Source organism: Cheilinus undulatus, linkage group 20 (assembly GCF_018320785.1).
Source record: "Cheilinus undulatus linkage group 20, ASM1832078v1, whole genome shotgun sequence".
NCBI lineage: Eukaryota > Metazoa > Chordata > Actinopteri > Labriformes > Labridae > Cheilinus > Cheilinus undulatus.
In genome coordinates this window covers 6,803,514-6,824,130 of record NC_054884.1, presented here as the reverse complement: position 1 = coordinate 6,824,130, position 20,617 = coordinate 6,803,514, and the positions used below count along the sequence as shown (strand labels likewise).

Genomic DNA, 20,617 nt, shown 5'->3' with positions numbered 1-20,617 from the left:
AGCTATGCTAAGCGTCTAGCATAGGGGTCGGGGTCTGCTACTGCACGCCCCAACGTACGGGGCTATGCTAAAGTCTAGTAAGCACAGTGGTGTAGTCATGCTAATGTAACCAGGTGGTAAAATGGTGTTATATACGTATAAATTTTATCCACTGAGTATTTATAGTTCTACTATTTGGTGAATTCAAATGTACATGTTTTATGTTGTTTTCTTATGTTTTGGACATCGTTTTGTACTAAATGGGGAGGCAGATTGTAAGTAGAATTCCACAAGAAATTGCAGATTTTGGTCACTAGGTGGCAGCATCGAGTTGCAGAAAACGTCACTGCACCAAGTGCATCATGGTCTTGTTCTCTTCCTGTTTACCACATGTGACAATTCTGGGGTTTTGCTGAAATGACTGCGCTGTTTCTGTGTGTGCAAAAAGGCTAAAAACAGTGAGTAAACCAAAACATCTTGTTGGATTTTACTGTAACAACATGTTTTCTGTAACTATTTTAACGAGATGGTGTGTTTTAGGCTCTGCTGAGGTAGATGTGTTCAGATTATTGGAGCCATCCGCGAGCACTGTTGAGCTTGTAAGTTAATGTTAGTTAGTTTAAATAGCACATGTGATTTTGTAATGCTGGAAAGTACATGATGTACAGTTTTATTTATCTTCTGTTTTAAAGGTGGATACTTTAAAGGCCACTGCTGTATTTTTTTAGTTGTAAAATAAAAATTCAGCTACAAGAACCCCGAAGCTATTGTGTCCTGTGTGACAATCTAATTCCACGGGTTACATAATTTGGTACCAGGAGTGGGGTGTAGCTCAAACAACAGAGTGGCATATTTTATTTTTATTTGAGATATGCGGCAGTTGTGAAGATAGCAGAGGAGGCTGTTTGTGACAAAAATGTCCACTTCCAAAAAAACTGTTATAAACACTTGACAGATTAATATTTTTTCTGCTTTTTTTTTTCTTTTTTTTCTTGCATAAATCTCTTAAACAACTTCAGCTGTGCTAAAAACTACCAAACATTCAATCATTTTGAGGATTTTAACCCTTTGCCAGTTTGATTACTTAAAGTCAATGTTGCTTTTTATGAAAAAAAGTGAAAAAATATGATATCTTCCTTAAACCAAATGATGGATGGCTGGGGCGTTATTTCTAAATCCAGCTTGGATACGTCTATGATTAGCCAAAATATTGACATTCATACATTATTAGTTTTTGTGTAGCATCCAATTTAAAACTTACTACCCTTTCAAGTCATTAAAATAAAAATGTCCACTTCCAAAAACCAATAAAATAATATACACATATAAATACAATAAAAAATGTATACATAAATATTTTTCTGCTTTTTTGGGTCAAATCTTTTGATCAACTTCAGTTCTAATTAAAACTGACATCCTGATTACAGGATGGTCATATTTTCCAAAAACACACAAAACAATAATCATTTTCCAGATAACTAATGTTGGGAGGATGGAGGGTGTTTTTTAAATTAGTCCTGGGTATGTCGAGGTTACCCAAAATATTGACTTTGATGCATTATTAGTTTTTGTGTAGCATCCAATTTTAAAATGTGCTACCTTTCTGAGTAATTTGTGCACAAAAACGTCCCATTGACTCCCATTAAAACCACATTTTTTGATCTTTAAGTAATCAAACTGGCATTTAAAGGGTTAAAATCCTCAAAATGATTGAATGTTTAATAGTTTTGAGGACAGCTGAAGTTGTTTAAGAGATTTATGCAAAAAACAGCAAAAAAAAAATTTAATCTGTCAAGTTTTTATATACATTTTTGTCCTTAATGGCTTTAAAAAGTAGTCAGTTAAAGTGGTCCCTGAGGGTTAATATTCATGCCTCAGCAGTACTTCTCCTTTTTGTCTGTCTTTCAGCTTAATGTGTGTTCATCTTATGAAGTTCTCTTTTTTCTCTCTGCTCCTCCATGTTTTCTGCCTTTTGTACCATCTGTTGCCTGTTTGGGAACTTTTATTTACAGTCATAGAGTTAAAACATTGCTGATAATCAGACAGCAGGAGTGAAGAATAAATGTTTTTCTAATGAAACATTCCATTGTGGTTTATTGACATTGGTTCATTTTTTTCCCCTTTTTAAGGACGATACTGAATAAATTTATTTTATTGCATTAATGTACACCCATGAAGAAGCTAAAAAAAGACACTGACAGTCAGAATTTAATGCTCATAGTTGCTGGAAGACTTTATTATTTTATAAACAAGGTCTTCAAGACTGATACATTTTCTCCACTGGTTTGGTTGAACTTTGCATCCTGATACCTGTTAGATAAACTAACACCACCCATTTTTGACAAAGTCACTCTGCTCCTTGTACACGGAGCCGGCGATGAGGGAGAACAGATGCTTCCAGTTCAGAACGTTTCCAGGGGTGAAGGTGCAACCTATCATGAAGAGCCTGATTTCACACGGAGGGATGACCCTGTTCCACATGTGGACGTCTATCATGTCCCCAACGAAGGACTCAGCCTTGTCAAAGCCTCCCCCATAGTTATCCTGATCTTGACCCAAAATGATGATGGGATCACCAGTAATGGATGCATTGGCTCCCAGAATTTTCCGACCACTTCTCTTTTCGTTGACCCACACCGTGTTCAAGCCGCCTTTGGATTTCCATGTCCAGCAGACAGAGTTCCACTCATTAGTTTTATCCGGGAGCCCAGAGACCTCAAGAGACTCCCCGTTGATGTGCAGTCGGTACACACCAACAGAGGGCTTGTAGAGAAGGAAGGCGTTAGAGTGAGCCGGGGTGGCCAGGGAGAACAGGGACTGGGCTCGGGTGAGCGAAGATAAGTACCTCATGCACACGGTTGCAGCAGTTAAGGGCTGCTTCTCAAGGGGAAGAGGCTTGACAAAAGAATCATTACTGCTCACTGGGAAGGCAAAAAGCTCCTCTGAGCAATCTGCAAGTAAAGAAGAGATGACAAATTAGGACTGGTGACTCAGACGTTCTACTTATGTTTAAGCCTAATGCTACAGTCAAAAACATGCAATTTATTCTCATTAATCCAGACTCAGTTACCATCAGGACAAAGTGAAAACAAAATTTTAGACATTTTTTCAAATTTATGAAAACCAAAAAGAATTAAATATATCCCATTGACATTAGTGTTTAGACCCTTTGCTAAAAGTGTCAATTTAGCTGGGGCTCCTCTTGTTTCTATCAATCTTTGCTGAGATGATTCTACACCTTGACTGGAGTCCACCTGTCCTAAGTTAAATTGCTTTGGACATGATCTTGAAAGGCACACACCTCTCTGAAAAAGGCCTCACAGCTGACAAGGCATGTCAAAGTAAGAACCAAGCCATGAGGTCAAAGGAACTACCTGCAGAGCTCAGAGACAGGATTGTTGCAAGGCACAGATCAGGGGAAGGCTAATTCTCAGATGGAAGAAGTTTGGCACAACCAGGACTCTTCCAAAAGCTGGCTGTGCCAAACTGAGCAATCAGGGGAGAAGGGCCTTGGTAAGAGAGGTGACCAAGGACCTGATGATCGCCCTGACTGAGCTCAAATAGATCCTGAGTGGAGGTGGGGCAAAGTCCTAGAAGAACAACCATCACTGCAGCCCTCCACTAATCTGCGCTATATGGCAGAGTGGCGAGACAAAAGCCTCTACTCAGTAAAACTCAGTAAAACTGTATAACTGACGTTACACAGAGCCCTTACTAAGTCTTAACTGCTGCCTCCTGTGTGATGAGAAAGACAGCCTTGCCTGTGAGCCTGCGCTGAGGGCAACAGACCCAACCATTATGCTTACAGATCTAAGTACACGCTTACGGATCTGGGTACAAATCGTGCACCATACAAGTGTTGCAAAAGTCACGTGCGTATGACAGCCAATTGTGAGGCAGATTCTGAACCAAAATGAACTAAGTCCACAATTACAAATTGGTCTACATATTTCAAGATTAGTGCACGCATTTGTGGATCTTTGTACCAATTTGCAAAACTTTGCACACATTTACAGATCTTTGCACGAATTTGCAGATCTGTATATACATTTGTGGATTTGTGCGCAGATCTTTGCACGCATTTGCAAATACTTTTGCAAAAATAATAGCTCCATAATAGGGGAGCCCAGTGAAGGCTCATGCTATACAGGGGCCCTTCCTGGCCTGGTAGTTTGGAAACCCTGTCCTGGTTAACATTTATTTCTGATAATCACAGACATTACAGACAATAATAAACACCTCATTGGATACCTGCAGTGTGTCATGCTCTCACCTGGTTTCCCAGCATGTCCCGCACAGAGCGAGGCCAGGAAGATCAGCAGTAGTTTCATCATCTCTGGTCTGGAACGCCAAACAAATCTGAAACTGGAATGTGCCCTTATTTTCTCCTCATGATATTTATGGAGTTTTAAAGAGGGGTGGATGATGCTCTGGCCAATTGAAGTAGAGTTTATTCTCCATAACTTATTCAATTATTGATCCAGAGCCAATGGCTAAAGTTGACTCATGGTGGGGTGTTTGTGTACTGAAGGTTTGTGTGTAACTGCTGGATCCTGGCTGATTTGTGAACCATGTAGGCAATTTAAAACCCTTTAAGGGTGCTGAAGCTCCCCTTTAATTTCATCTGAGCACCACTAACACATAACAGAGGCATTTCCCAACCAGATTTTTAAAATATGATGGATGTTTTGTAAATATCTTTTATTTTTGCAGCAAATAATTTGAATAAATCATAGTAAAAATCCTCAGGAGGCCTACTAAGTCAAACTTATGTGCCACCACCCTCCTCTCCATGAAATAATCCAAAAGCTCTAATAAGGCCCCAGGTGAGCAGACACAGAAAGAGCTACTGAGTTGTGCAAGATGGCCATGAATACTTGTTAAACCACAATATCAATGCCAAAAAAGTTGGGGCGCCATGTTAAACTGTCAGGAAAAACAGAATCTGATTGCTGCAGGCAGACACTACCCACACAGCAAACAGACTGTGCCCTGGATCCGGGGTGGAGGCCTCATAATGTCCGGAACGGATCCGGAAAACCAATCCATATCGTGCATGGTGCGACTGATCCTGGAATGGATAAGGATCCTGGATCTGGTCCGGCACAGAGCTTAACTGGATCCACTCATGAAGTGACACATCCGGTCTGGATCTGATTTGGATCCAATCATCCGGTTTGGATTCCATTCCAATCCATTCACGAAGCAGCTCATCTGGTCCAGATCCAATATGGATCCCTTAATAAAGTGGCTTATCTAATCCAGATCTAATTTTGATCAATCAGGTCATTTCATGGATCCATTCCAGAGCTGTTGTCGAAAATAGCTCATTTATTCAAACTAAGAGCAGAAATTTGAAGCAAAATAGTTGGAAATGTTGATAAAATGATTAATTTAAGAAAAAAATACAACAAAACATAATTATATGCACCAAACACCGCTTTCCACATTATCAAGCAAATGACATTTTTCTTTATTTTCCTAAATATGAATGCAAATGACAGAACATTTTTCAAGTCATCAGCCGTTAGAGCATAATTCAAATGTTTTTGAACAAACTTCATAATGATATATAAGGAAATTTCCAATATTCCTTATATTTCTAATGCTTCACTGATGTTATGTTAAGCTAATCCAAGGTCCCAGGTCAGGATGTACAGTCAGGAGTGGAGACTCTAGGCGTCTCTCCTCTGCTCCTGGGTTGATAGTCTAAACTCTCATTCCTGAGTAGATAAAATGCTGTTTGTTCCTTTAGTCAAGGATTGTTTCCTCACAGCTTGAACCTTAGACAGAGACAGTCTGGCTCCAGTACGGCAGAGTCTGTGGATCATATTTTGAGTTATGATCAAGATTAAGGTTGACCAAAGGCGTAAGAGGGTGAACTACTTTGGGCTTCGTAGGAAATCTGGCGTCAACCTCTTACTGTGTTGATGTCACTGTTTCTCCTCAGCCGAGACTAAGTAAACAGCTCAGCCTAAGTCATCTTGTGTCTCATGTCTTTCTCTCACCTCAGTTTTTGAAGTATTTATGAAATATTTCTTTATCAATAATAACCTTTTTCTTAAATATAAAAAACCTCAAAATGCACTGTTCCACATTTTAAAGCAGGCCACAGGTTTCAGCATTATGGGAAAGAAAAAGGAACTCTCTGCTGCCGGAAAAGGCCTCAAATAGTGCAATGTCTTGGAGAAGGAATGAAAACATGAGATATGGACAAATTCATAGGATTAAGAGAGCAGCTGCTAAAACACCATTAAAAAGCAGCAAAAAAGTATTTGAAGCTGCTGGTGTCTCTGGAGTCCCACCAACCTCAAGGTGTAGGATCCTCCAGAGGCTTGCAGTCGTGCATAAACCTACTATTCAGCCACCCCTAACCAATGCTCACAAGCAGAAACGGCTGCAGTGGCCCCAGAAATACATGAAGACTCATTTTCAAACAGTCTTGTTCACTGATGAGTGCTGTGCAACCCTGGATGGTCCAGATGGAGGAGTAGTGGATGGTTGGTGGATGGCCACCATGTCCCAACAAGGCTGTGACATCATCAAGGAGGTGGCGGAGTCATGTTTTAGGCCGGATTCATGAGGATAGAGCTGGGGAGGTTAAGTTTATTCCTCAAGACTTATTCAGTTATTGATCCAGAGCCAATGGCTAAAGTTGACTCATGGTGGGGTGTTTGTCTACTGAAGGTTTGTGTCTAACTGCTGGATCCTGGCTGATTTGTGAACCATGTAGGCAATTTAAAACCCTTTAAGGGTGCTGAAGCTCCCCTTTAATTTCATCTGAGCACCACTAACACATAACAGAGGCATTTCCCAACCAGATTTTTAAAATATGATGGATGTTTTGTAAATATCTTTTATTTTTGCAGCAAATAATTTGAATAAAGCATAGTAAAAATCCTCAGGAGGCCTACTAAGTCAAACTTATGTGCCACCACCCTCCTCTCCATGAAATAATCCAAAAGCTCTAATAAGGCCCCAGGTGAGCGGACACAGAAAGAGCTACTGAGTTGTGCAAGATGGCCATGAATATTGTTAAACCACAATATCAATGCCAAAAAAGTTGGGGCGCCATGTTAAACTGTCAGGAAAAACAGAATCTGATTGCTGCAGGCAGACACTACCCACACAGCAAACAGACTGTGCCCTGGATCCTGGGTGGAGGCCTCATAATGTCCGGGACGGATCCGGAAAACCAATCCATATCGTGCATGGTGCGACTGATCCTGGAATGGATAAGGATCCTGGATCTGGTCCGGCACAGAGCCTAACTGGATCCACTCATGAAGTGACACATCCGGTCTGGATCTGATTTGGATCCAATCATCCGGTTTGGATTCCATTCCTATCTGTTCACGAAGCAGCTCATCCGGTCCAGATCCCATTTGTATCTGTTCATGAGGGAGCTCATCTGGCCCAGATCCAATATGGATCCCTTAATAAAGTGGCTTATCTGATCCGGATCTAATTTTGATTGATCAGGTCATTTCATGGATCCATTCCAGAGCTGTTGTTGAAAATAGCTCATCTGTTCAAACTAAAAGCAGAAATTTGATCCAAAATAGTTGGAAATGTTGATAAAATGATTAATTTAAGAAAAAAATATACAACATAATATAGTTATATGCACCAAACACCGCTTTCCACATTATCAAGCAAATGACAGAACATTTTTCAAGTCATCAGCCGTTAGAGCATAATTCAAATGTTTTTGAACAAACTTCATAATGATTGATAAGGAAATTTCCAATATTCCTTATATTTCTAATGCTTCACTGATGTTCTGTTAAGCTAATCCAAGGTCCCAGGTCAGGATGTACAGTCAGGAGTGGAGACTCTAGGCGTCTCTCCTCTGCTCCTGGGTTGATAGTCTAAACTCTCATTCTTGAGTAGATAAAATGCTGTTTGTTCCTTTAGTCAAGGATGATCAAGATTAAGGTTGACCAAAGGCGTAAGAGGGTAAACTACTTTGGGTTTCGTAGGAAATCTGGCATCAACCTCTTACTGTGTTGATGTCACTGTTTCTCCTCAGCTGAGACTAAGTAAACAGCTCAGCCTAAGTCATCTTGTGTCTCGTGTCTTTCTCTCACCTCAGTTTTTGCAGTATTTATGAAATATTTCTTTATCAAAAATAACCTTTTTTTAAAAAATATCAAAACCTCAAAATGCACTGTTCCACATTATAAAGCAGGCCACAGGTTTCAGCATTATGGGAAAGAAAAAGGATCTCTCTGCTGCCGAAAAAGCCTCAAATAGTGCAATGCCTTGGAGAAGGAATGAAAACATGAAATATTTCAAAAAAATTCATCCTGATCATCGTACTGTGAAGAAATTTGTGGCTGATTCAGAGCACAGACAGGTCCATGCAGATAAAGGCATAATGAGGAAGGTTTCTGACAGACAAATTAATAGGATTAAGAGAGCAGCTGCTAAAACACCATTAAAAAGCAGCAAACAAGTATTTGAAGCTGCTGGTGTCTCTGGAGTCCCACCAACCTCAAGGTGTAGGATCCTCCAGAGGCTTGCAGTCATGCATAAACCTACTATTCAGCCACCCCTAACCAATGCTCACAAGCAGACACGGCTGCAGTGGGCCCAGAAATACATGAAGACTCATTTTCAAACAGTCTTGTTCACTGATGAGTGCTGTGCAACTCTGGATGGTCCAGATGGAGGAGTAGTAGACGGTTGGTGGATGGCCATCATGTCCCAACAAGGCTGTGACATCATCAAGGAGGTGGCGGAGTCATGTTTTGGGCCGGATTCATGAGGATAGAGCTGGGGAAGTAAAGTTTATTCTCCATGACTTATTCAATTATTGATCCAGAGCAAAAGGCTAAAGTTGACTCATGGTGGGGTGTTTGTGTACTGAAGGTTTGTGTGTAACTGCTGGATTCTGGCTGATTTGTGAACCACGCAGGCAATTTAAAACCCTTTAAGGGTGCTGAAGCTCCCCTTTAATTTCATCTGAGCACCACTAACACATAACAGAGGCATTTCCCAACCAGATTTTTAAAACATGATGGATATTTTGTAAATATCTTTTATTTTTGCAACAAATAATTTGAATAAAGCATAGTAAAAATCCTCAGGAGGCCTACTAAGTCAAACTTATGTGTCACCACCCTCCTCTCCATGAAATAATCCAAAAGCTCTAATAAGGCCCCAGGTGAGCAGACACAGAAAGAGCTACTGAGTTGTGCAAGATGGCCATGAATACTTGTTAAACCACAATATCAACGCCAAAAAATGTTGGGGCACCATGTTAAACTGTCAGGAAGAACAGAATCTGATTGCTGCAGGCAGACACTACCCACATAGCAAACAGACTGTGCCCAGCCTGGTCACTCACTGCTGTGGGATGGCATCCCATTCTTCAACCAGCATTTGTCACAAGTCAGCCAGTGTGGTTGCGTTGGTCACTCTGGCAGGAACAGCACAGCCAAGCTGATCCCACAAGTGTTCAATGGAGTTGAGATCAGGACTGCTGGCAGGCCAGTCCATCCTCTCCACTCTCAAATTCTGGAGGCAGTCTCTGATAAACCCCGCTCAGTGGGGGCGAACTTTGACATGTTGGAGGATAGAGTTCGGTCCCAGACTGTGGAGATATGGGATTGCCACTGGTTGTAGAATCTCATCTTGATAACTCTGCATTGAAATTTCCTCCAATGATGTCGAGCCTTGTTCTTCTAGTAGGGGAGATGCCGCCCCACACCATCACACTGCCTCCACCAAAAGATATTACTCTCTCAGTGCTGCAGTTAGCATAGCATTCTCTGTGTCTTCTCCACACTTTGACCCTATGATCCAACTGCCATAAGCAGAATCTGGACTTATTGCTGAACATAATGTTCCTCCACATGTTCAGGTTCCAGTGCACATGTTGCAGACACCAGCGCAAATGGGCCTGCTGGTGAAGAGCAGTCATGGCAGGCCTCCTGGCAGCCCTATGAGACCAGAGATTGGCTGTGTGCAGTCTGTTCCAGATTTTCTGGTCAGAGAGCCATCGGCCATATTGTCCTGCAAACCTCGACTGGAAATCTGTAGAAGAAAGCCTATGGTACCTAGGTGCTGACAGGGTGAGGGAACGGTCTTTTAGGTTTATCGTCTTCTCCACGGCCTGTCTCTGACGTCCCGTGTTATATGGAGCTTGGCCTTCAGTTTGGAGATGGTACTAGGGTTCACTCCAAATAATGCTTCAACTTGGTTTTGCAGAAGCTTGAGCTCACCCTGTTTCTTTGGCCCTATCCAGATCAGTCAAAAGTGGCATGCTGATTATCAGAGCAGACACCTGCTGACCACTGTCCCATGCCAGAAGCTTAAAACAAGAGTCAATAGCAACAACAGAATCAGCTGTTTGGCACTGGCAGAGAAGATTTGGATCATTTTTTATTGGCACAACCCACATACTCAGCTCTGCTGCTCATCCCACAAATGCATGTTCCTTACAAATATGGCACCATTTAAAGGGGTAATAAACAGGCTTTCCAACGGTATAAGATTTATCACCAAGAAGCATGGTTACAACAAAGATGGAAAATAGCATCACGCTAAATCTGGTGCAGCCATCTTTTATTTTTGTTAATAATTAATGACACTGCACACTTTCCTGTTAAATAAACTAAACTCAAACTCAAAGAAATAATCTAGCAATCACAAATTTACTTACTTTTCGTGCCTTGTTTAGAAAGTGTGTAGCAGTTTCGCTGCATTTTTTGTTGTACTAAGCACAAGAAATTTCATATTGGCTGTTGTGAATTTCCAATGCTGTCAAAATGGCGGCATCTGGTGGCCAAGAGGGATACAGCTCTGAAAGGAGTAATAGTAATAATTGCTGGCAGGTGTGACAGGCAAACAGGTGTGCCTGCAGCCAGAATTAAAGCTCAGCACAGACAGGCAGAGGCCTCTGATTTCCATCCACTTTCCCAGCCATGCGTCCTTAAGAAAGTAGGATTGTTTCTTTGTTTTATTGTATTTTCTTTACCATTTTATGTTAATTATACCAATTGATACTTGATTGTTCAAATTGAAGTTAACCTCTTACGTTAATTGTTTTGTTAACACAGATACCATGGTTTGGATGGACAATAAAACCTCAGAGTGTTTCAATTGTTACTGGCTCTTTAATTTGAGAAATGTAGGTCAGCTCCTTTAACAAGAACCAACCTAACAAGTTTTAATATAGCTCTTAAACCTGTTTTTGTTTCCACACTACCAAGATTACCCAGCATTTTTAGTTCTTACTACCCTCAAATTTAAAGAGCGTCCATATAAATTGTGGACTCTTAGCCAAATGTGTCTGTGGCTGTCATACATTGCCTTCAAATGCCGTTGTTTACTGTGTACAATTTTTCCATCTCTTCTCTAGTGTAAAGACTAATGTTTGACTTCTGTGCCACAATTTATATGTTTTGATGCTCTATAGAGGTGTAGACTGTACTTAGAGGTTGTGTTTTTCACCAAGTTGCAAACTAGCAGAGCTGGCAGGTAAGCCTGTTCAAAGAATTGGCTAAACCCCTAAAAACACCAGAGAATGGGTCGTCCCCATTTAGGATTTACACAGTGTTCCACATTATTATGCACATTGGATCTTAGTGTCATAGACATTCCTTTCTTTTTCTTTATTTTTCAATTAAACGATTTTTCCGCTCTAGCTGCTTGCACACTGACTTACCCTAAATCTAACCACTCGGGTTTAAATGCCTAAATCTAACCACTGGTTTTAATAGCATAGGGTCTATGCTAAGGTGCTAAGGTCTAGCTATGCTAACGTCTAGCATCGGGTCTGCTACTGCACGGGGCTATGCTAAGGTCTAGGCACAGTGGTGTAGTCATGCTAATGTAACCAGGTGGTAAAATGGTGTTATATACGTATATATTTTATCCACTGAGTATTTATAGTTCTACTATTTGGTGAATTCAAATGTACATGTTTTATGTTGTTTTCTTATGTTTTGGACATCGTTTTGTACTAAATGGGGAGGCAGACTCTAAGTGGAATTCCACAGGAAATTGCAGATTTTGGTCACTAGGTGGCAGCATCGAGTTGCAGAAAACGTCACTGCACCAAGTGCATCATGGTCTTGTTCTCTTCCTGTTTACAACATGTGACAATTCTGGGGTTTTGCTGAAATGACTGCGCTGTTTCTGTGTGTGCAAAAAGGCTAAAAACAGTGAGTAAACCAAAACATCTTGTTGGATTTTACTGTAACAACATGTTTTCTGTAACTATTTTAACAAAATGGTGTGTTTTAGGCTCTGCTGAGGTAGATGTGTTCGGATTTTTGGAGCCATCCGCGAGCACTGTTGAGCTTGTAAGTTAATATTAGTTAGTTTAAATAGCACATGTGATTTTGTAATGCTGGAAAGTACATGATGTACAGTTTTATTTATCTTCTGTTTTAAAGGTGGAGACTTTAAAAGCCACTGCTGTATTTTTTTAGTTGTAAAATAAAAATTCAGCTACAAGAACCCCGAAGCTATTGTGTCCTGTGTGACAATCTAATTCCACGGGTTACATAATTTGGTACCAGGAGTGGGGTGTAGCTCAAACAACAGAGTGGCATATTTTATTTTTATTTCAGATATACGGCAGTTGTGAAGATAGCAGAGGAGGCTGTTTGGGACAAAAATGTCCACTTCCAAAAAAACTGTTATAAACACTTGACAGATTAGTATTTTTTCTGCTTTTTTTTTTTCTTTTTTTTTTCTTGCATAAATCTCTTAAACAATTTTAGCTGTGCTCAAAACTACCAAACATTCAATCATTTTGAGGATTTTAACCCTTTGCCAGTTTGATTACTTAAAGTCAATGTTGCTTTTTATGAAAAAAAGTGAAAAAATATGATATCTTCCTTAAACCAAATGATGGATGGCTGGGGCGTTATTTCTAAATCCAGCTTGGATACGTCTATGATTAGCCAAAATATTGACATTCATACATTATTAGTTTTTGTGTAGCATCCAATTTAAAACTTACTACCCTTTCAAGTCATTAACATAAAAATGTCCACTTCCAAAAACCAATAAAATAATATACACATATAAATACAATAAAAAATGTATACATAAATATTTTTCTGCTTTTTTGGGTCAAATCTTTTGATCAACTTCAGTTCTAATTAAAACTGACATCCTGATTACAGGATGGTCATATTTTTTCCAAAAAAACACACAAAACAATAATCATTTTCCAGATAACTAATGTTGGGAGGATGGAGGGTGTTTTTTAAATTAGTCCTGGGTATGTCGAGGTTACCCAAAATATTGACTTTGATGCATTATTAGTTTTTGTGTAGCATCCAATTTTAAAATGTACTACCTTTCTGAGTAATTTGTGCACAAAAACGTCCCATTGACTCCCATTAAAACCACATTTTTTGATCTTTAAGTAATCAAACTGGCATTTAAAGGGTTAAAATCCTCAAAATGATTGAATGTTTAATAGTTTTGAGGACAGCTGAAGTTGTTTAAGAGATTTATGCAAAAAACAGCAAAAAAAAATTTAATCTGTCAAGTTTTTATATACATTTTTGTCCTTAATGGCTTTAAAAAGTAGTCAATTAAAGTGGTCCCTGAGGGTTAATATTCATGCCTCAGCAGTACTTCTCCTTTTTGTCTGTCTTTCAGCTTAATGTGTGTTCATCTTATGAAGTTCTCTTTTTTCTCTCTGCTCCTCCATGTTTTCTGCCTTCTGTACCGTCTGTTGCCTGTTTGGGAACTTTTATTTACAGTCATAGAGTTAAAACATTGCTGATAATCAGACAGCGGGAGTGAAGAATAAATGTTTTTCTAATGAAACATTCCATTGTGGTTTATTGACATTGGTTCATTTTTTCCCCTTTTTAAGGACGATACTGAATAAATTTATTTTATTGCATTAATGTACACCCATGAAGAAGCTAAAAAAAGACACTGACAGTCAGAATTTAATGCTCATAGTTGCTGGAAGACTTTATTATTTTCTAAACAAGGTCTTCAAGACTGATACATTTTCTCCACTGGTTTGGCTGAACTTTGCATCCTGATACCTGTTAGATAAACTAACACCACCCCCTTTTGACAAAATCACTCTGCTTCATGTACACGGAGCCAGTGAGGGAGAACAGATGCTTCCAGTTCAGAAGGTTTCCAGGGGTGAAGGTGCAACCATCCATGTAGAGACTGATTTCACACGGAGAGATGGCGCTGTTCCACATTTGGACGTCTATCATGTCCCCAACGAAGGACTGAGCCTTGTCAAAGCCTCCCCCGTAGCTATCTTGATCTTGACCCAAAATGATGATGGGATCACCAGTAATGGATGCTTTGGCTCCCAGAATTTTCCGACCACTTCTCTCTCCATTGACCCACACCGTGTTCAAGCCGTTGTTGGATTTCCATGTCCAGCAGACAGAGTTCCACTCATCAGTTTTATCCGGGAGCCCAGAGACCTCAAGAGACTCCCCGTTGATGTGCAGTCGGTACACACCAACAGAGGGCTTGTAGAGAAGGAAGGCGTCAGAGTGAGCTGGGGTGGCCAGGGAGAACAGGGTCTGGGCTCGGGTGAGCGAAGAGAAGTACCTCATGCACACGGTTGCAGCAGTTAAGGGCTGCTTCTCAAGGGGAAGAGACTTGACAAAAGAATCATTACTGCTCACTGGGAAGACAAAATGCTTCTCTAGGCACTCTGCAAGTAAAGAAGAGATGACAAATTAGGACTGGTGACTCAAACGTTCTACTTATGTTTAAGCCTAATGCTACAGTCAAAAACATGCAATTTATTCTCATTACTCCAGACTCAGTTACCATCAGGACAAAAGGAAAACAAAATTTTAGACATTTTTTCAAATTTATGAAAACCAAAAAGAATTAAATATATCCCATTGACATAAGTGTTTAAACCCTTTGCTAAAAGTGTCAATTTAGCTGGGGCTCCTCTTGTTTCTATCAATCTTTGCTGAGATGATTCTACACCTTGACTGGAGTCCATCTGTCCTAAGTTAAATTGCAGATCTTTGTACGCATTTGCAAATGCTTTTGCAACAATAATAGCTCCATAATAGGCTGACAAGGCATGTCAAAGTAAGAACCTGGCCTATTTCTGATAATCACAGACATTACAGACAATAATAAACACCTCATTGGATACCTGCAGTGTGTCATGCTCTCACCTGGTTTCCCAGCATGTCCCGCACAGAGCGAGGCCAGGAAGATCAGCAGTAGTTTCATCATCTCTGGTCTGGAACGCCAAACAAATCTGAAACTGGAATGTGCCCTTATTTTCTCCTAATGATATTTATGGAGTTTTAGAGAGGGGTGGATGATGCTCTGGCCAATTGAAGAAAAGTTTATTCTCCATGACTTATTCAATTATTGATCCCGAGCCAATGGCTAAAGTTGACTCATGGTGGGGTGTTTGTGTACTGAAGGTTTGTGTGTAACTGCTGGATCCTGGCTGATTTGTGAACCATGTAGGCAATTTAAAACCCTTTAAGGGTGCTGAAGCTCCCCTTTAATTTCATCTGAGCACCACTAACACATAACAGAGGCATTTCCCAACCAGATTTTTAAAATATGATGGATGTTTTGTAAATATCTTTTATTTTTGCAGCAAATAATTTGAATAAAGCATAGTAAAAATCCTCAGGAGGCCTACTAAGTCAGACTTATGTGCCACCACCCTCCTCTCCATGAAATAATCCAAAAGCTCTAATAAGGCCCCAGGTGAGCAGACACAGAAAGAGCTACTGAGTTGTGCAAGATGGCCATGAATACTTGTTAAACCACAATATCGATGCCAAAAAAGTTGGGGCGCCATGTTAAACTGTCAGGAAGAACAGAATCTGATTGCTGCAGGCAGACACTACCCACACAGCAAACAGACTGTGCCCTGGATCCGGGGTGGAGGCCTCATAATGTCTGGGACGGATCCGGAAAACCAATCCATATCGTGCATGGTGCGACTGATCCTGGAATGGATAAGGATCCTGGATCTGGTCCGGCACAGAGCCTAACTGGATCCACTCATGAAGTGACACATCCGGTCTGGATCTGATTTGGATCCAATCATCCGGTTTGGATTCCATTCCTATCCATTCACGAAGCAGCTCATCTGGTCCAGATCCAATATGGATCGCTTAATAAAGTGGCTTATCTAATCCAGATCTAATTTTGATCAATCAGGTCATTTCATGGATCCATCCCAGAGCTCTTGTCAAAAATAGCTCATTTATTCAAACTAAGAGCAGAAATTTGATCCAAAATAGTTGGAAATGTTGATAAAATGATTAATTTAAGAAAAAAATACAACAAAACATAATTATATGCACCAAACACCGCTTTCCACATTATCAAGCAAATGACATTTTTCTTTATTTTCCTAAATATGAATGCAAATGACAGAACATTTTTCAAGTCATCAGCCGTTAGAGCATAATTCAAATGTTTTTGAACAAACTTCATAATGATTGATAAGGAAATTTCCAATATTCCTTATATTTCTAATGCTTCACTGATGTTCTGTTAAGCTAATCCAAGGTCCCAGGTCAGGATGTACAGTCAGGAGTGGAGACTCTAGGCGTCTCTCCTCTGCTCCTGGGTTGATAGTCTAAACTCTCATTCTTGAGTAGATAAAATGCTGTTTGTTCCTTTAGTCAAGGATTGTTTCCTCACAGCTTGAACCTTAGACAGAGACAGTCTGACTCCAGTACGGCAGAGTCTGTGGATCATATTTTGAGTTATGATCAAGATTAAGGTTGACCAAAGGCGTAAGAGGGTGAACTACTTTGGGCTTCGTAGGAAATCTGGCGTCAACCTCTTACTGTGTTGATGTCACTGTTTCTCCTCAGCCGAGACTAAGTAAACAGCTCAGCCTAAGTCATCTTGTGTCTCGTGTCTTTCTCTCACCTCAGTTTTTGCAGTATTTATGAAATATTTCTTTATCAATAATAACCTTTTTCTTAAATATAAAAACCTCAAAATGCACTGTTCCACATTTTAAAGCAGGCCACAGGTTTCAGCATTATGGGAAAGAAAAAGGATCTCTCTGCTGCCGAAAAAGCCTCAAATAGTGCAATGCCTTGGAGAAGGAATGAAAACATGAGATATGGACAAATTCATAGGATTAAGAGAGCAGCTGCTAAAACACCATTAAAAAGCAGCAAACAAGTATTTGAAGCTGCTGGTGTCTCTGGAGTCCCACCAACCTCAAGGTGTAGGATCCTCCAGAGGCTTGCAGTCGTGCATAAACCTACTATTCAGCCACCCCTAACCAATGCTCACAAGCAGAAACGGCTGCAGTGGCCCCAGAAATACATGAAGACTCATTTTCAAACAGTCTTGTTCACTGATGAGTGCTGTGCAACCCTGGATGGTCCAGATGGAGGAGTAGTGGATGGTTGGTGGATGGCCACCATGTCCCAACAAGGCTGTGACATCATCAAGGAGGTGGCAGAGTCATGTTTTAGGCCGGATTCATGAGGATAGAGCTGGGGAGGTTAAGTTTATTCCTCAAGACTTATTCAGTTATTGATCCAGAGCCAATGGCTAAAGTTGACTCATGGTGGGGTGTTTGTGTACTGAAGGTTTGTGTGTAACTGCTGGATCCTGGCTGATTTGTGAACCATGTAGGCAATTTAAAACCCTTTAAGGGTGCTGAAGCTCCCCTTTAATTTCATCTGAGCACCACTAACACATAACAGAGGCATTTCCCAACCAGATTTTTAAAATATGATGGATGTTTTGTAAATATCTTTTATTTTTGCAGCAAATAATTTGAATAAATCATAGTAAAAATCCTCAGGAGGCCTACTAAGTCAAACTTATGTGCCACCACCCTCCTCTCCATGAAATAATCCAAAAGCTCTAATAAGGCCCCAGGTGAGCAGACACAGAAAGAGCTACTGAGTTGTGCAAGATGGCCATGAATACTTGTTAAACCACAATATCAATGCCAAAAAAGTTGGGGCGCCATGTTAAACTGTCAGGAAAAACAGAATCTGATTGCTGCAGGCAGACACTACCCACACAGCAAACAGACTGTGCTCTGGATCCGGGGTGGAGGCCTCATAGTGTCCGGAACAGATCCGGAAAACCAATCCACATCTTGCACAGTGCAACTGATCCTGGAGCGGATATGGATCCTGGATCCGGTCCGGCACAGAGCCTAACTGGATCCACTCATGAAGTGACGCATCCGGTCTTGATCTGATTTGGATCCACTCATGATCCAATCATCCAGTTTGGATTCCATTCCTATCCATTCACGAAGCAGCTCATCCGGTCCAGATCCCATTTGTATCTGTTCATGAAGGAGCTCATCTGGCCCAGATCCAATATGATCCCTTAATAAAGTGGCTTATCTAATCCAGATCTAATTTTGATCAATCAGGTCATTTCATGGATCCATTCCAGAGCTGTTATTGAAAATAGCTCATCTGTTCAAACTAAGAGCAGAAATTTGATCCAAGATAGTTGGAAATGTTGATAAAATGATTAATTTAAGAAGAAAAAATACAACAAAATATAGTTATATGCACCAAACACCGCTTTCCACATTGTTAAGCAAATGACATTTTTCTTTCATTTTCCTAAATATGAATGCAAATGACAGAACATTTTTCAAGTCATCAGCCGTTAGAGCATAATTCAAATGTTTTTGAACAAATTTCAAAATGAAAACCATTATTTAAAAAAATTAAATAAATAAAAAACCCAGAATGCACTGTTCCACATTATTATGCAAAACAGAGTTTAAAACATTTTATAGGTTGTAAAGAACTGAAAATGGTCATTTGTTGAATTTGCAGCATTAGGAGGTCATATTTACTGAAATCAAAAGCTTTTTCAACCAAAAACATCTTAACAGGCAAAGTTCCTTGTTAACATAGGAGCTCTTCTTTGATATCTCCTTCACAAGTCTTGCATCCATTGAACTTGTGAGTTTTTGTAGAGTTTCTGCTGGAATTTCTTTGCAGGATGTCAGAATATCCTCCCAGAGCTGCTGTTTTGATGTGAACTGCCTCCCACCCTCATAGATCTTTAGCTTGAGGATGCTCCAAAGGTTCTCAACAGGGTTGAGGTCAGGAGAGGATGGGGGACACACCATGACTTTTTCTCCTTTTATGCCCATAGCAGCCAATGACACAGAGGGATTCTTTGCGGCATGAGATGGTGCATTGTCATGCATGACGATCATTTTGCTACAGAAGACACTGCTCTTCTTGTGTACCAAGAAAGTGGTCAGTCAGAAACTCTAGATACTTTGCTGAGATCATCTTCACACCTTCAGGGACCCTAAAGGAGCCTACCAGCTCTATCCTCATGAATCCAGCCTAAAACATGACTCCGCCACCTCCTTGATGATGTCACAGCCTTGTTGGGACATGGCGGCCATCCACCAACCATCCACTACTCCTCCATCTGGACCATCCAGGGTTGCACAGCACTCATCAGTGAACAAGACTGTTTGAAAATGAGTCTTCATGTATTTCTGGGCCCACTGCAACCGTGTCTGCTTGTGAGCATTGGTTAGGGGTGGCTGAATAGTAGGTTTATGCACGACTGCAAACCTCTGGAGGATCCTACACCTTGAGGTTGGTGGGACTCCAGAGACACCAGCAGCTTCAAATACTTGTTTGCTGCTTTTTAATGGCGTTTTAGCAGCTGCCCACGGCGCAACTGATCTGGAATGGATAAGGATCCTGGATTTGGTCCGGCACAGAGCCTAACCGGATCCACTCATGAAGTGACACATCCGGTCTGGATCTGATTTGGATCCAATCATCCAGTTTGGATTCCATTCCTATCCATTCACGAAGCAGCTCATCCGGTCCAGATCCCATTTGTATCTGTTCATGAGGGAGCTCATCAGGCCCAGATCCAATATGGATCCCTTAATAAAGTGGCTTATCTAATCCGGATCTAATTTTGATAGATCAGGTCATTTCAATAACAAAATTATTAATTTAAGAAAAAAATACAACAAAATATAGTTATATGCACCAAACACCGCTTTCCACATTATCAAGCAAATGACATTTTTCTCTATTTTCCTAAATATGAATGCAAATGACAGAACATTTTTCAAGTCATCAGCCGTTAGAGCATAATTCAAATGTTTTTGAACAAACTTCATAATGATTGATAAGGAAATTTCCAATATTCCTTATATTTCTAATGCTTCACTGATGTTCTGTTGAGCTAATCCAAGGTCCCAGGTCAGGATGTACAGTCAGGAGTGGAGACTCTAGGCGTCTCTCCTCTGCTCCTGGGTTGATAGTCTAAACTCTCATTCTTGAGTAGATAAAATGCTGTTTGTTCCTTTAGTCAAGGATTGTTTCCTCACAGCTTGAACCTTAGACAGAGACAGTCTGGCTCCAGTACGGCAGAGTCTGTGGATCATATTTTGAGTTATGATCAAGATTAAGGTTGACCAAAGGCGTAAGAGGGTAAACTACTTTGGGAAATCTGGCGTCAACCTCTTACTGTGTTGATGTCACTGTTTCTCCTCAGCTGAGACTAAGTAAACAGCTCAGCCTAAGTCATCTTGTGTCTCGTGTCTTTCTCTCACCTCAGTTTTTGAAGTATTAATGAAATATTTCTTTATCAGTAATAATCTTTTTCTTAAATATCAAAACCTCAAAATGCACTGTTCCAC

At 40.4% G+C, this 20,617-nt stretch overlaps 2 protein-coding genes across 2 annotated transcripts; both read right to left on the bottom strand.

The window, feature by feature from the left end:
• Window positions 1–2,301: 2,301 nt before the first annotated feature.
• Window positions 2,302–4,333, bottom strand: LOC121528560 (C-reactive protein-like). Its single transcript, XM_041816070.1, has 2 exons — window positions 4,253–4,333; window positions 2,302–2,930 (listed from the first exon to the last, which is right to left on the bottom strand). Exons 1-2 carry the CDS (start codon window positions 4,311–4,313, stop codon window positions 2,302–2,304), a joined length of 690 nt encoding a protein of 229 aa, XP_041672004.1. The 5' UTR covers window positions 4,314–4,333.
• Window positions 4,334–14,021: 9,688 nt separating this feature from the next.
• LOC121528559 (C-reactive protein-like) lies at window positions 14,022–15,211 on the bottom strand. Its single transcript, XM_041816069.1, has 2 exons — window positions 15,132–15,211; window positions 14,022–14,647 (listed from the first exon to the last, which is right to left on the bottom strand). Exons 1-2 carry the CDS (start codon window positions 15,190–15,192, stop codon window positions 14,022–14,024), a joined length of 687 nt encoding a protein of 228 aa, XP_041672003.1. The 5' UTR covers window positions 15,193–15,211.
• Between the last annotated feature and the right edge of the window lie 5,406 nt (window positions 15,212–20,617).

Excerpts from the sequence above, each read along its gene's own strand:
- LOC121528560 (XM_041816070.1), bottom strand. The coding sequence starts at position 4,313 with ATGATGAAACTACTGCTGATCTTCCTGGCCTCGCTCTGTGCGGGACAT. Across the intron at positions 2,931-4,252 it reads GGGACATGCTGGGAAACCAG|ATTGCTCAGAGGAGCTTTTT; the intron begins GTGAGAGCATGA and ends CTTTACTTGCAG.
- LOC121528559 (XM_041816069.1), bottom strand. The coding sequence starts at position 15,192 with ATGATGAAACTACTGCTGATCTTCCTGGCCTCGCTCTGTGCGGGACAT. Across the intron at positions 14,648-15,131 it reads GGGACATGCTGGGAAACCAG|AGTGCCTAGAGAAGCATTTT; the intron begins GTGAGAGCATGA and ends CTTTACTTGCAG.